The following is a 16,682-nucleotide window of genomic DNA, read 5'->3' as shown; positions in this document are numbered from 1 at the left end:
AGACGAGGATACAAGCTCCTTTCCAGGAGGTCCTGGAGCCTGGAGCGAAGCAGAGGGTTGAGGATGGTGTCTCTGTCTTTGGAGAGTATTTCAGCAGGTCCATGGATGTGTGTTAAATTAGATGCCTGTCCTTCAGGCTAATGCTTTAAGCCGGCAAGCCTCTTTCTCACACAGTCTGGGCACTTTCCAGTTGGCTGCCTCTGCGTGGGCCCTGGGGTGGGTGAGGCCGCACAGGACCCTTTAAGAAGTTTGTCAGGTCACGACAGCCCGGTGGGTCTTGTGGGCTTGCGTCTTGTTGGCTTTCAAAGCTATATATTTTGGGAGCTCATTTCTCAGGTGCAGATCTTAAAAGCTAGGATGCCAAACATGGGATTCAAACCCTTTGTTCCTCAAGGAGAAGCCTAGGGTTTTGAGTTCCTTGTATTGGGGATGGGGTTTATGGTGAGACTGTGCCTCAACCTCTGGTACTCGCTTCGATGTGGATTTTTTGTTTGCTTGGTTTATTATTTTTTAAAATCGTTCTGTATGTAGCTATAGATTTGATGTTTCTGTGGGAGGAGGCAAGTCCAGGATCCTCCAATGGCACCATCTTGAACTGGACTCCCATTTATTTGGCCTCATCTAATTTTTCACACCATCCTTTGAGACAGGGTGTTCCTGTTTTATATATGGAGAAACTGAGGCTCTGGGAGCAGTAGGGAGTGTGCCCAGGGCCCGTGATCAGTGAGTGGCAGAGCCAGGACGGGAACCAGGCCCACGTGTGCTCTGGGATTGTCTGTGCCCTTCACAAGGGCCACCAGGAACACAGCTGCAGGACAAGCTGGACTTGCTCTTGAATGCAAGAGAACATGTACTGCAGGGTGTCTCGGACAGAGAGTGTTAGGATGAACCGGTGCCAGGGTTTGGGCTTTGGCTAGGAGACGTGGGGAGCAGGCCTATGGAGCTGGAGGTTTGCTCTAGGCTAGCTACTGTGAGAGCGCTGGCAGCGGGTGTCTGGACACAGGTCAATACGTGTCGAATGGTGACACCAGGGCTAATCATTTTCTTCCTGTTGTGAAGTGTTAAAAGCTGTGCAGTGGCATTTACAGATCTCAACAGGATATACTGTATAGGCAACTATTAGCAATGCAAGAACTACTAATCCTATACCAGGTCTCCAAGCCAGGGGCCGATATTATGACCCCAGGAAATGGAAACGTGTCCCGGAACCGGGCTGAGTCTGCTCTGTATCAGCAAGGGACTTGTTTCTTCAACTTCAGATTGTTTTATTTCTCCTGCAGTGTGTGTGTAGGTATAAAAAGAGAATATTTGCTAGAGCATAACCCGCTCCTTGGCTGGCGAACAGGAAAATGAGGGCTGTATGACTGACCTTGACCACTGTAAAGAATGACCTTGGTTTGTTAGGCTTTTAGAGCAGAAAGGGTTTCATTTGTGACTTCAGCTAAAATTACTGATTCATTCTGAACCCTCATCTCTCATTGTTTCGTTCCCTTGGTAGGAATTACAGTTTACAGAATACTCATAAAGAACAAAGCAGTGATTCCTTTGGGAGGTTTTTTGAAGAAACTATGATAATTTTGGATTATTCGAGAAATGGTATCTGTAAATATTTGGGAACACTCAATAATGCCTCTGAATACATAGTTCAAGTGTGTGCTACAGATGTAAGCCTGGTATCCAGGAAGAAGTGCTGTCCCACTGAAGCACAGACTATATGGGGAGGTAAGTACTGTTTCGTATAAAGGAGTTTGCCCCCCATACCCTGTCCCTGTGCCTTTTCTATAGAAGCTGTAGATCATGTACAGGTGGGTGTTTTCATTATTTCTAGATAAAGCTAGAAATAAAATGTTTGTAATCATGTGGGAACTAAGATTGGGGTGAAATTTCAAAATGTATGAGGTGGCAGCATATTAATTCATAAGGAAGTAAAATGTGAGTCCAAGAGGTGGTTCTTCCTAACATGGAGCTACTGGTGATCTTAAGTCCTACAATCTCAGGTTTCTGAGAGGTTTGCTAATTTTACTTTAAAAATTTTGTTTCTTTCCTAGAGAATTGTGGAAAATAGAGACAATGAAGTCTGCATTAAAGGCAAAACTTTATAGTGTTTCTTAGTAACTACTAGAAAAACAAGTGTCTGTCATTAGTTAGGTGGGGTTTTCCAGGTTGGAAAACAAGATTAAGCACTCTTTTTGGTTTTTGTCTTAGGTCTCTCATGGGAAACGTTCAATCCACAGTGAAAATAAACCACAACCAGACTTATTCACAACTCCTGGCAGGAGGCGTTTGTAGGAAGTTCCCGTGCAAGTGTCTTAGGGCCTCTGAGGTTCTGGTTCCCTCCCACATGTGTCTTTACATTTTGTCAGAACTGTTTCATTTGCACAGAGGGCAGATTTAGAGACATCCTTGATGATGCCTCTAATCTTACCCCATAAGCACTGGTTTAACATTGTTGCCAATTTATCTGTTGTTACAGGTAATATGATGAAAAATTGTTAGACTCTGCTGTAAACTTTTTGGTGATGTAAGTAATGCACATCATGGCTCCTCCCATTTTCTATTTCCCTAATCAGGGGCTTGTTCTGACAGTTAATAAAATCCTGTTTGTCCAGTCTCACTTACCCGTGAGATTACAGGACGATTTCTCACGGTGAATCTTATTTCTTCAGCACAGTGGTCAGCCCAAGTGTTGCCATCAGGGTCTGTGGCTTTACGTTCTTTCATTGCTGTTATAGCTATTTTCTTGGTAGCAAAGGATCTAAAATGTCTTGCTCACTCAATTTTTATAGGCTTTTGTCAAGGTTAGAAGCTTGTTTCTAAAACATTCGAATTGGGTGGACTATCCCCTAAACACAATCATTTATTATGCTATTTATTTTTTGCCAACTTGCCCAGGTGTGGGTAAATATTTTTCATCTGAGATAATTTAATTTCTAAGATTGTTCTCTATTTTAAGGCATTCTAGTCCTGCCTGGTATCCGCATAGCCAATACAGGTACCATCTGGAAGTGGTGTGGGAGTTTTAAGGTTGGAAAAGGATCACACTTCTATTTAAAAGGAAAGACATGTTTTAGATGGCACCTTCAGGGACTGTCATGGAAATACACAGAATTTAATCAGCACAGATGGTTCCAGCCCTAATAAAGCAAACTCCACAGACGAAGGCAATGACAGCATGGTTTACTTTGGTGTGAAAGAATCAAACAAATGCATCTTGCATGTAAAAAAGGAAAGGCACACAACAATTCAAGGCTTTTGAAAAAAGCATTTATTTCAAAGTACAACACAAAGTTGTATTTTTAAGAAATACACATTCAATCTTGTATCTCAAGACTTGGCTATGTGCATTTCAGTTTATCTTTTAAAATAAATTCAGGTATACAAATGTTACATACCTCAAGTACAAACAGCACAGGAAATGCAAATGGTCTTGACTGAATGTTTTCACATTCATTCACTGTTCTTAATGTCGACTTACATTTCTGTAACTTGCTTTTAAACCAGGACAGCCTTATTTTAAAAAAATACTCTGTATTTTTCAGCACAAAGTCTTCATATGTTTTTAAAATTAGATCTCGGCGCATAATATTGTGTAACTATTAAAAACCAGACTTGGTAATTTAATAAAATCGTCACATGCCAGACTTCTGAATCAACTCAAATTACTTCCTTAGCTGCAATGTCAAATTTGTGTTCATACGGGTAAGTAAAGAATGGAAGAAGGGAGGTGGAAACTTGGTAACAGGTAAGGTTTCCAGATGTACAGGTCTTATCAGAGTGTGGCTGAGTCCAGACTTTTTTCTAAAAGCACAACAGCAAATCTCAGTATCATAATTGTGAGAAGGGTCTGAAAGCAGCGGGTGGTATAGCCTGCTCTGCTCGAGTCTGTGTGGCCAAGATGAGGGGAGGGGACGGGAGCTACGGCAGATGGACGTCTGGGGACCGGCCTGTCATGATCTAGACCAGGGGTCCTGCTTTTTTTTTTTGGTCTAATTTCAATTCTCATGAGGGAAGTGCGAATTAGACCACGGGTCGGAGCTCCTCCTCCCGATTGTGGGGCTCCACACCCGCCATGGGTTGTAGGTCTGTCCCAAGTCATCGGCGGGGCCAGAAGCGGAAGGGGTGTGGGGGCCGGAGCTGGTCTCTGCGCCCAGGAGGCCGATGCTGGTCAGTGTGCCAGAGGGAGTGGTGAAGGGGAGGGAGGTGCTGGACCAGATGGAGCTGCTGAATGGGGTGGTGGACCACAGGCCGCTGGGACTGCCGAGGACGGGCTGGTGGGACAAAACGACACGCGTGAGGTAAAATCAGAGGTGTCATGCATGCAGCCCTCCCAGAGACTGAGCACAGGGCTGTGACATTACAGAAGACCCAAGTCCTGCCCTGCCTGTTCCCTCTGGAGCACAGCCATGCATGTGTCATGTGCTGTCGTGGCTGCTAGCACTGCGGTGGCAGAATAGCATGGCCTGTAAAGCTGAAATACTGACTGCCCCGTTTTAAAGAACAGCTGAGATGCTTTTAAAACTGAATACAAAATGATCACAAGTGGGGACAAACTTTGGACCCTGAATTAGTATGGTTAAACCTTGCTCGTCTAATTCAGTTTTCCTGAGAAGGAAGAAGTATAAGCACAAGATATTTTTCTGTCATTTTGTAAAAGCTGAAACCAGTAACTATTTCCCTTGGTAAGAATGCTTTTCTGGAGCATGACTTTTACAAAAAAACTTAGCCGAAAAGCAAACAAATGCACACTAGAAAGCTCAAATGAGGACACAGGTTCCTCAAACAAAACTGAGGCCACCGCAGCAGTCTGCTTCTGTGGTGCCTAGGGCTGTTCTGCATGGACCGGGAGGCTGCATTTGGTCGCTGTCTAACCTAGGACAGGGGAGACCTGAGGATGGGCCCACGGCCTCACTTGTGATTGGTTTACAAGTTGGGAAGAGGCTGAAGTGACCTGTTCTGCTGGGAGAGACTCCAGTTGCCAACCCCACAGCCGCTCAGTTGTTCTTCTCATAACTTTTTTAAAAAAACAAAATTTCAATTATAGTTGAAATACAATATTACGATAGTTTCAGGTGTACAGCATAGTGGTTAGACATTTATACAACCTACAAAGTGATCGCCCTGATAAGTGAAGACTCACCTGACACCGTGCATGGTTATTACAGTGTCACTGACTAGTCCCTGTGCTTCACGCCCCCGTGGCTGTTTTCTAACTGCCAATGTGCACTTCTTCATCCCTTCTCCCTTTTCACTCATCCTCCTACCCCCTCCTGTCTGGCAACCTTCAGTTTGTTCTCTGTATCTATAAGTTTCTTTTGTTTTACAGATTCCACATATAAGTAAGACATTATGTATTCGTCTTTCTCTGACTTATTTCACTTACCATAATACCCTCAAGGTCCATCATGTTGTTGCAAATGGCAAGATCTCATTCTTTTTTTATGGCCAAGTAATATTCCATTGTATCTATGTACCATATCTTCTTTATCTAGTTGTCTACTGATACGGAAGCAACTCAGGTTGCTTCCACATCTTGGCTATTGTAAATAATGCTGCAGTGAACACAAGGACGCACGTATCTTTTCCAATTAGTGTTTTGGATTTCTTCAGATAAATACTCAGAAGTGAAATTGCTGTGTCATAAGGTAGTTCTATTTTTAATTTTTTGAAGAATCGCCATACTGTTTTCCACAGTGGCTGCACCAATTTGCAATCCCACCAGCAGTGCACAAGGGTTCCATTTTCTCCACGTCCTCACCAACACTTGTTTGTTGTCTTTTTGATAAGAGCTGTTCTCACAAGTGTGAGGTGGTATCTCACTGTGGTTTTGATTTGCATTTTTCTGATCATTAGTGATGCTGAGCACCTTTTCATATGTCTATTGGCCATGTGTACGTCCTCTTTAGAGAAATGTCTATTCAGGTCCTCTGCCCATTTTTAAATCAAATTATTATTTTTTTTGTTATATGAGTTCTTTACATAGTTTGGATATTAACCCATCAGATGTATCATGGGCGAATATCTTCTCCCATTTACATAGTTTGGATATTAACCCATCAGATGTATCATGGGCGAATATCTTCTCCCATTCAGTAGGTTGTCTTTCTGTTTTGTTGGTTTCTTTCGCTGTGCAAAAACCTTTTCAATTTGAAGTAGTCCCATTTGTTTATTTTTTTGTTTCACTTGCCCACGGAGACATATCCAAAAAATTACTGCCAAGAGCAATGTCAAAGAGTTTACTGCCTATATTTTCCTCTAGTTTTATGGTTTTGTATCATATATTTCAGTCTTGAATCCATTTTGAAATTATGTAAGAAAGTGATGGTCCAGTTTTCCCAGCACCACTTACTGAAGAGACTGTCTTTTACCCCATTGTATATTCTTGTCTCTTTTTTCATAGATTGACTGTGTAGGCGTGGTTTCATTTCTGGGCTCTCTTTTCCATTCCACTGATCTGTGTGTCTGTTTTTATGCCAGTACCATGCTGTTTTGATTACTATAGCCTTGTAAGTATAGTATGACATCAGGGAGCATGATACTTTCAACTTTGTTCTTCTTTGTTCTTCACTCTAAGATTGCTATTTGGGGTCTTTTATGGTTCCATATAAATTTTAGGATTATTTATTCTAGTTCTGTGAAAAATATCTTTGGTATTTTGATAGGGATTGCAATGAATCTGAAGATTGCTTTGGACAGTATGGCTATTTTAAGGATGCTAATTCTTCCTATCCATGAGCACAGTATATCTTCCATTTATTTGTGTCTTCTTCAATTTCTTTCTATAATGTTTAATACTTTTCCAAGTACAGGTCTTTTACCTCATTTAAATTATTCCTAGACATTTCAATCTTTTTGATGTTATTATAAATGGCATTGTCGTCTTAACTTCTGGTATTTCGTTATCGGTGTTTAAAAATGCAACTGAATCTAAATAATTTTGTATCCTGCTACTTTACTGAATTTATTCTAATAGTTTTTGATGGAATTTTTAAAGTTCTCTCTATAAAGTATTATGTCATCTGCAAACAAAGACAGTTTCACTTCTTTCCAATTTGCATGCCTTTCTTTTTCTTGTCTGACTGCTGTGGCTAGTACTTCAATAATACGATGAATAAAAGTGATCCTAGTCTTGTTTTTGATCTTAAAAAGCTTTCAGTTTTTCATCATTATGATGTTAGCTGTGGGCTTGTCATATATCGTCTTTATTATTGAGGTATGTTCCCTCTTTACTGAGAGTTTTTATCATAAATGGATGTTGAATTCTGTCAAATACTTTTTCTGCATCTATTGATATGATTTTTATCCTTCATTTTGTTATGTGGTACATCACATTAATTTGTGGATATCAAATCAACCTTATATTTCTGGGATAAATCCCACTTGATCATGGTATATGAACTTTTTAATGTATTGCTGAATTTGGTTTGCTAAGATCATGTTGAGAAGTTTTGCATCTGTGTTCAACCAGGGACATATAACCTGTAATTTACCTTTTCTTTGTAGTATCTTCGTCTTGTTTTGGTGTCAGGATAATGCTGGCCTCATGAATAAGTTTGGAAGCTCTCCCTCCTCTTCAATTTTTTGGAATGGTTTGAGAAAGATAAGTATTAATTCTTTAAACGTTTGGTAGAATTCACCCATGAAGCCATCTGGTGCAGGACTTCTTCTGTTCGCTGGGAGGTTTTTTTTTAATTACCAATTCCATTTTGTTTGTAGTTATGTCTGTTCAGATTTTCTGTTTCTTCTTGATTCAGTCTTAGAAGATTGCATGTTTCTAGAAATTTATCCATTTCCTCCAGGTTGTCCAATTTGTTGGCCTATAACTGTTCACAATATTTTGTTATAAGCCTTTGTATTTTTGTGGTATCGGCTGTCACCTCCCTCTTTCATTTCTGATTTTATTAGGTCTTTTCTTCTTGATGAGTCTAGCTAAAGGTTTATCAATTTTGTTTATCTTTTCAAAGAACCAGCTCTTGGTTTCATTGATCTTTGCTATTGTTCTTTTAGACTCTATTTATTTCTGCTCTGATCTTTATTATTTCTTTCATTCTCACTTTAGTCCACTTGCATTTAAAATAGTCTTGACAGGTATGTAGTTACTGCTATTTTATTGTTTTCTGATTGATTAGCTGTTTCCTGTTCCTTTCTTATTCTCTTGCTCTTGTGTATTGGTGACTTTCGGTAGCGCTGTATCTGGATTCCTTTCTCTCCATTTCTTATATGTTTCACAGATGTTTGGTTCATGGTTGGTTGGCCTGTGATACCTACATACTGAGCTATGTTTATGTACAGTATTCTGTTTGAAAGTCACTTAAGTTTGAATACATTCTAAAATCACAGCAATTTTTACTCACTCCTTCGATGTTAATGTTTGTGTCATTTTTCCCTTTTCTATGTTTGTGTGTATCCCTTAACTTATTGTAATGACATATGATCTTCCTACTTTTGCCTTTTCACCTTTGAACTAGCTTTGTAGTTGGCTGATCCATAGTTGTTTGCCTTTGCTAGTGAGAATATTTTTCTTTCCTATATTTTCTTATTCATATTTTTTATCTTTTCTTCTTAAAGAATTCCCTCTAACATTTCCTGTAATACTGGCTTGGTGGTGATGAACTCCTTTAGCTTTTTCTTGCCTGGGAAGCTCTTTATCTGTCCTTTGATTCTAAATGATAGCTTTGCTGGGTAGAGCAATCTCAGATGTAGGTCCTTGCTTTTCATCACTTTTGAATATTTTGTGCCAATTCCTTCTGTCCTGCAAAGTTTCTGCTGAGAAATCAGTTGCCAGTGTTATGGGAGCTCCCTTGTAGGTAACTTCTTTTCTCTTGCTTTTAAGATTCTTTGTCTTTAACCTTCGGCATTTTAATTATGCTGTGTCTTGGTGTGGGCCTCTTAGGGACTCTGCGCTTCCTGGACTTGTGTATTTCCTTTTCCAGGTTAGGGAAGTTTTCCGTTATTTCTTCAGCTAGGTTTTCAATTCCTTGCTCTCTTCTCTTTCTAGAACCCTTATGATGCAAATGTTGGTACGCTTGATGATGTCCCAGAGGCCCCTTAAACCACCCTCATTTTTAAAAATTTGCTGTTCTGATTGGGTGTTTTCTGCTACTTTGTCTTCCAGAGTGCTGATTCGATCCTCTGCTTCATCTAATCTGTTGATTCCCTCTAATGAGAGCTCTTAACAAAGGAACTCTGTCACCTGCCAGTACTTCTGTCTCCAGAAAGACATGCCCTGACCCCTGCCCCTCCAGAGCTCACCCTGAGGTTAGTCAACTCAGCTCCGTGTCCCTGGGACTGTTCGGGCCATGTCCCCAGAGCTGCACCGCAGAGCGAGCGAATCCGCTGGCATAAGTCCTTGCAAGCCCTTAAGAGGAAAATCTGCGACTTTCATAGCCAGTTGTTATGGGGACTCCTATTGCCAGCATTGGTGCCCTGGGCCGGGGGGCCTGACATGAGGCTGTGACCCCTGGCTCCTCGGGGGTGGCCTCCTTGTTCTGTTTCTGCTATCCTACCAGTCTCACCATGGCCTCTCTGGAAGGCCTTGGTTACAGGATTCTTCAGCTGAACTTCAGGTGGTTTTCAGTGGTGGTGATTCTATAATTTAGTTAATTTTGATGTGGTTGTAGACACCGCACAGTGCTGACCTATCTGCCATGGTGACTGGAAGCCTCCCCTTCCCTGATTCCTTGACTATAATGGCTCCGAAGGACACTGCTGGGTCACTTTGGCAGATGTGAAGACACAGACGGGAGCCAATTACAGCGCTCACCCCACCGCTGCTATCTGTTGTTTATAACTTGTCAGGGTCATCCAAGAGACCGAGCGGCAACAGCCATGGCTGGGCCCTGAGTACTCACTGTGGCCGTGGGGGTTGGGGAACCGGAACTGGCCGGCCAGGGAGGGCTGGGATCCGTTGCTGGGGAGTCCCAAAGGTATGCTGGGCCTGTACCGAACTCATTCCAGCTCCTCTGTGAGGCTTGATTGCACGATCGTGATAACCCAAGTTTGCTGAACACTTCTGAAAATAAAGACACAACCTCAAGTCCATGCTGTATTTTGCCATGCTCACCTACAACAAGATGGGGCATTCACTCAGTGGCATGTGTTCCACCTACTTTGTCAGCTCCTACCACACTTGGGGCAGGGGAGGTGATGTTCCCCAGAGCTCAGGCACATGTCACAGGATTTGAATACTTCACCCAAACCTCTCGCTGTATGACATCAAATGCAAACGTCCCCCAAGTCTACCATTATGGTCACAGCTAATGCAAGACTCATACAGTGGCCTTTAATTCTGGACAGCAAGAAAAAGTAAGGAGCCCCAGTATAGCTAGGAGTCACTTCAACAAAGGAGTCTGTATTGAAGTTAAGTGTGTGCTGGGGAGCACAAACCAGCCAGGACTCATGGCCTCAAGCCTGTCCCACGGCACCTCTGGGCTGGGCAGGGAGCGGGAGGAGACCCTCCTGAGAGGCTCCTGTGGGGCCCTCTAAGGTCGGCCCACACATCTACATCTACTGGTGCCTGGCTGTAAGGATGAAGAACTGCATCTCCTCAATGTGTCCACTGAACGATACGCAGGCTTGTGCTCTCGGCGTGTTCCTCCACACACGACATGAGCCCTCTTCCTCTGTTGTCCATAGGCTTATTAGTGACAGGTCCAGTGTTAAACACTCACCACTGGTTAGGTTAAAAGAATTCCCGAAGGCGGAGAACGAATTGAGGGGTGTGAAGTCAGGACTGCTGGGGTTGCTGACGGGACTCCACAAACCTGAGCTAAATATTACAAGAGGAAAATGTATGATGGTTAGTGGAAACAGGTCCATTTGGCACGGCCTCACAACTGGGGTAGCTCAAACATGAAACGCAAGAATCGGGGATGGAGGAACAGTGCTCCTCCACAGAGGACCAAGGCACACAGAGCTCCAGACTCCTCATCACAAGCTGAGGGCCTGGTTCCAAGAGAGTTGTGCAGTAAGAAGACATTTCGTCCTTACGTTTACTTTTTGGTAATGGAAGACTTATTAAAAAACTATTTCAAATCCAGGACTCATTTCCTCTTAGTGCCAAGCAGGTACAATTAGGGCTCTGCTTATCAGCAGTCCTTATGCCTGTTATTTCCCTGGGAAGGCTAAGTGGGGTGCTCACTGCCCAGCACCAGGCCCAGCCCAGGGGCTCTGGGTCACCAAAATGGCATGTTTGATAATTTACTCTTAATTGTCTAGTATTTGCTCCAATTTCTTTCCTGTCATATACATTTCTGTTCTTCTATTTCTAATGACCAGATCATATCCTTTCCTACAGGAGATGATGATATTGGAGAAGGATGAGAACAGATTTAAAACGGGGACGTGAACCTCCCTGTCAGGGGAGCTGGTGAGGGAGGCACAGCAACTGGGCCTTCTGCTTCCGCCCGCCAGATGAGCTCCCAGAGGCTGGGGCTGCTTCTGACACATGCCCACTCGTAATCTAGGGCAAAATGCCTGAGACGCAGGCACGGACAGAGATGCTAACTTGACCTCAGAAGCTGTCCCTCTTTCTCCTGGGAACAGCCTGCTGTACCTGTCGGAGCCGTCGCTGTCAGCAGGAGTATGTGAGATGCCAAGGCTGCTGGAAAAGTCTGTTTTGTTTGAAGAAACTTTAGCGAAGCCATTCCCACCTGTAAAAATGGACTCTGAATCAATCAAAGGCAAACCAGGCCAAAGGTAATTCCACCAGGCCTGGAGCCCCGCTGTGACAGGCCTTCTGATGCCAGGCCACTCACCGGGGCTCTTATCGTAGCCAGCTGTGACTGCAGCAAAAGTGGGGTTGCCATTCTTGCCAGGGAGCGAGGCTGCTTTTGTCAATTTGTGTTTGCTTCCACTTGGCTGCTTGATTTTAGGGTCGCTGAAGGAAAAAGCAAAGAGAACAACGTATTCCCCGTCGGTACCACCCGCGGAGGCCTGGGAGACACCTGTATCAGAGCTATGGTTCCTGCAGGACTGAGCCCAGGCAGTTGGTGCCTTTGCTGGGGCGGGCACAGGGCACAGCTGGCGTCACGTGAACGCTCTGGGCCCTGTGACTATGCAGTCAGGTGAGGGAAGGTAAAGTACAAGGTCACTACAGAAGACACCAGGGAGAAGGTCACATATTAGGGACTGAAAAGGCTGTTTTTTAGAGGCGAGCTCAGGAAGGGGCGCTCGGCAGTGAACAGTAGATGGCGCACGATGGACCAGGTCTGAGAGGGTCTCCTGCCCTCCGAACAGTGGAGGAGCCCCGGGGGGTGTGGTGGTCTCCCCAGCCTCCATCGGGCAGAGTTAAAAACCCAGCAGGCACACTGCAGCCTTTGCTTCTCACATGCAAAGCTGGGTGGTGACAGCACCTATCCCATGCCTGCTGGGAGGATGAAATGCAGAGACAGTTGTGTGGTTCCGAGAACCACGCTGACATATGGTAAGAACTTGCTACGTGTTCACAATTACCACTGTTACTCTAAAAACTTGTCAAACACAAGGTGCCTGTGCCCCAGTGAGGAGCACTGGCTGAGGGGTCCCACCTGCCTGTTAGGAGGCCACCCTGCTGTACGCTTGTCACCTCCGGCAGCAGTCCTGTTTCAGATCCTGCCATGTTAACTGCTAAGTGAAACTGCCATGAGGTCAAAATGACTGTCCCATCCGTCCATGTCCTCTAGCTCTTCATTAATGCTTAGCATGCTAGTGACTCCTGACCCAGGGCATAATTCTAACAGCTAGCGATGCATCTCCAATCCTTGGGTGAGACGTGCCAAGAGGAGGAAGGGGTGCTGCTGGGGTCGGGAACTGACGTGGGGCTGGGAGAGCTGACCCCAAGTAAAAGGGCGGAATTGCTGTCACTGGCAGATGTAGGAGGCAAGACAGGACAGCAGCCTGAGGTTACCAAGGGTTTCCGTTGAATGGAATGAGGCTCAGGTTTCCAGGAACAGGAAGTGACTGGTGGGCCTACCTGATGGAGCTGCTGTTGACGATGCTGCTGTAGCTGCTGCGGGATGTGAGCGGGCAAGGTGCGGCGGGGGGAGACGGAGAGGCTGGTGTCGGTGAGGCCTGGCGTTGTTTTAAGAAAATGTCTGCGTTGAGGGTTTGCAGAGAAAGTTTATAAAGGCTATCGGTAGCTGAAAAGTAAGAACAAAAGGTCTCACTGATGTGATATTTTGCTCTCTACAATCAGTTACTTTTGGTGTTTCAGTTGATATTACACAGAACTCAAGTACTTCTAAAGAAAAGCAAAGTTAAAGCTTCATGTGTGTTCTGTTCAAAGGTTTAAAGAAAACAAGGAAAGTGGCATCTCTGCATTCTGGGGGCCCTGCTCTGCTGCACGTGTGAGACCTCCAGACACTCGGTCCTCTTCCACTCTCTGTCTTTCAGGGACGGGCAGGTGAAATCACTGTGCGGGACCTGCAAGCCTACTTCCACGTAGGTTTACATCTGTGGCAGATGTGGGACTCCAGGCAAAACACCCCTGAGTTCCCACACAATGCTCGCACTCTGCCACACCTGCTGCTATTCCTGGTGCATGGTTTCCAAAGACACAAACCCTTAATAACACTCCTCCTGCTCTTCAGGGTGACGCCTACACAGCTGTTCCCAAGGCTTAAAACAAAATATTTTAGTGTTGTGAATATTTCCTTTGCACTCACTAAATAGAAACACATATAACTACTAAGATGGTGGAGCAGATAACACTGCACCCACCTCCTCCCATGACCACATCAAATTTACTAGAAAGAGAATAAAGCCCAAAAGTGAGTAGAAGAAAATCATAAAAATCAGAGCAAAAATTAGAGTCTAAAAGAACAAGAACAAAGATCAATGAAACCAAGAAAAACTGAGAACCCAAATAAAATCAGAAATGAAGAAGTGATGACTGACACCACAGAAATACAAAGCAGTATAAGAAATAGTTATATGCCAATAAATTGGATAACCTGGAAAAAATAGATAAATTCCTAGAAACATGCAATCTTCCAAGACTGAATCAAGAAGAAAGAGAAAATCTGAACAGACTGATTAACTACTAATGAAATGGAATCAGTAATCAAAAAGCTCCCAACAAATAAGTCCTGGACCAGACTGCCTCACAGGTGAATTTTACCAAATATTCAAAGAAAAATTAATACCTGTCCTTCTCAAACTGTTACAAAATTTGAGAAGGGAAGGCTCTCTAACTCATTTTACGAGGCCAGCATTACCCTGATACCAAAACTGGACAAAGACTATAAACGAAAAATTATAGGCCAATATCCCCGATGAACACAGATAAGAAAATCCTCAGCAAAATATTAGCAAACTGAATTCAGCAATATATTAAAGAGATTATATGCCCCAAACCATTAAACCCCTGACATTGTTCTTAGCAATATTTTTTTTGGCTTTGTCTCCTCTCCTCTCCCAAGGAAAAGAAAAGAAAAATAAACAAATGGGAGTCCCTCAAAATAAAGTCTCTGTATACCAGAGGAAACCATCAACAAAATGAAAAGACAACCTACTGAATGGGAGAAGATATTTGCTAATGATACATCCAATAGGGGTTAATATCCAAAATATATAAAGAATCCTATAATTTAACACCAAAAAACCCCAAAGAATCCAATTTAAAAATAGGCAGAGGACCTGAACAGACCCTTCTCCAAAGAGGACATACAGATGGCCAATAAACATATGAAAAGATGCTCAACACACCAAATCATCGGGAAAATGCAAATTAAAACCACAGTGAGATATCACCTCACATCTGTCAGAACAGTTAACATCAATAAATTAAGTATTGGTGATGATGTGGAGAAAAGGGAACTTTGTGCACTCTTGGTGGGAATGTAAATTGGTGCAGCCACTGAAAAGTTGTATGGAGGATCAAAATAAAAAAAATTAAAAATAGAACTACCTTATGACCCAGCAATCCCACTTCTGGGTAGGTATCTGAAAAAACCCAAAACAACAATTTGAAAAGATATATGTGCCCCCATGTTCACTGCAGCATTATTTACAGTAGCCAAGACATGGAAACAACCTAAGTGCCCATCAACAGACGATTGGATAAAGAAGATGTGGTACATATAAACAATGGAATATTACTCAGCCATAAAAGAAAAAAAAATGAAATCTTACCATTTACGAAAACATGGGTGGACCTAGAGAGTATTATGGTAAGTGGAATAAGTCAGACAAAAACAAATACGTGTGATTTCACATGTGAAATCTAAAGAACAAAATAAATGAACAAATGAAACAATCATGGATACAGAGAATAAAGTGAGGGTTGCTAGATGAAATGGGGGTCAAGGGGTGGGTAAAAAAGGGGAAGAGATGAAGAAGTACAAATTGCTAGTTATAAAAACAGGCACGGGGGTGTGAAGCACAGCACAGGGACTAGTCAGTAATACTGTAATAACCATGTATGGTGTTGGGTGGGTACTACACTTATCAGGGTGATCACTCTGAAAGGTATATAAATTAACCACTATGTTGTATGCCTGAAACTAACATAATACATGTCCACTGTAAGTTAAAATTGTAAAAAAAGAAAAATTAGAAAAAGCCATCACCTTGCATATCTACCATGTGACTTTGGTGCTAGCCCAGCCGCTGTAATCGAACGAGGTGTAAGGAAGGGGCTCACTCTCACCCTTGACCATGTGGCTAATCCCTTCCCTCATCTGCTCTGTTGCTTGCTGACCTGACACCATGCTTGGGGCCCATCTCAAAAACCATCTCTTGTACGAGCCCTGCTCAAATGCCCCCCTGCCCTCTGTGCCAGCATCCACAGAGGTGGGCCCACTTGATGCCATATCTACATTGTAGGGTCACTACTTGGACAGTTGTTCTGACACTTCCACAGCCTCCTTCTCTGACCTTCCTACACATCACCAGAAGTGACCTGTCCCCTCGTGAAGCGCCCAAACCTGTACACCTCGCCTGAATTTCCAAGTTCTTGGCCTCCATCCAGCTTACTGCCTTCAATAACCTCTTCATTTAATCCCCTTCACCTTAAACAATCCTGTTGCTCAACCTTGACTTTGCCTTTGGTGCAAATAGTCCAAATGTGAGTTAAGTCTAACGCTGCAGAGTGCATAGACAAGTAAGCCCTAAGGCTGGCCTTGTCTTCACCCTAAATCCTGCCATGAGGTCCCTCCCTGTGCTGTCTCTCCATTTCCTATTTCAGGTGAAGCCCTCTACCTTATTTTAGTAGACTATGCTGCTGTCATGTTTACTGCAGGCCACATCCAACAAACAAGGTCAAGATGCCAATGAGGAGAAAATACAGAAGCTGTTGCATAGGCTGTTCACATAAGAGAAACAGTCCATCCATGTGGGTAAAGCCGAGAGTAATAACTGCACCGAGACTGTGAGGAATGAGCAGGCCAAGGGCTGTGCAGTTAATGCTCAGAAAGCAGCGGCTCTGTGGACGACTCCTCGTCCAGATAAGCCGCCCCACCTAGGGTGTGGGGCAGTGGTGTACTGGTGCACCAGCCTCCAGGAAACAAAAGCCCTGGTGTGAATGGTCTACTGTGTCTCTCTGGTGGGCACAGTCCCGCCATGGCCAGTTAAGCTACAACAGGTAAACACCTGGCAGACCACTTAACAACCAGTGCTGGCTGATATGAGCTAGCTCCAGCAAACCAGATACTGGGTCTCCCTATAAAGTAAGATGTCCCTGCAGAGTTGTCACGGAGAGAAGCCTA

The 16,682-nt window shown here is 43.6% G+C and overlaps 1 protein-coding gene across 1 annotated transcript in view; it reads right to left on the bottom strand.

Moving 5' to 3' along the window:
• Positions 1-3,242: 3,242 nt before the first annotated feature.
• The window catches only part of TMEM131 (transmembrane protein 131), a 101,976-nt gene continuing 88,536 nt past the window's right edge, over positions 3,243-16,682 (bottom strand). Inside the window, exons 34-39 of the mRNA XM_023524341.1 lie at positions 12,950-13,115; positions 11,754-11,875; positions 11,552-11,648; positions 10,668-10,765; positions 9,849-10,009; positions 3,243-4,268 (exon numbers count right to left, since the gene is read on the bottom strand). Coding sequence (XP_023380109.1) covers positions 3,993-4,268; positions 9,849-10,009; positions 10,668-10,765; positions 11,552-11,648; positions 11,754-11,875; positions 12,950-13,115 — 920 coding nt within the window. The 3' untranslated portion in view covers positions 3,243-3,992. The remainder of the gene's footprint in view (positions 4,269-9,848; positions 10,010-10,667; positions 10,766-11,551; positions 11,649-11,753; positions 11,876-12,949; positions 13,116-16,682) is intronic.

Source organism: Pteropus vampyrus, unplaced genomic scaffold (assembly GCF_000151845.1).
Source record: "Pteropus vampyrus isolate Shadow unplaced genomic scaffold, Pvam_2.0 Scaffold461, whole genome shotgun sequence".
NCBI classification, from domain to species: Eukaryota; Metazoa; Chordata; class Mammalia; order Chiroptera; family Pteropodidae; genus Pteropus; species Pteropus vampyrus.
This window is presented reverse-complemented; position numbering and strand designations above follow the sequence as displayed.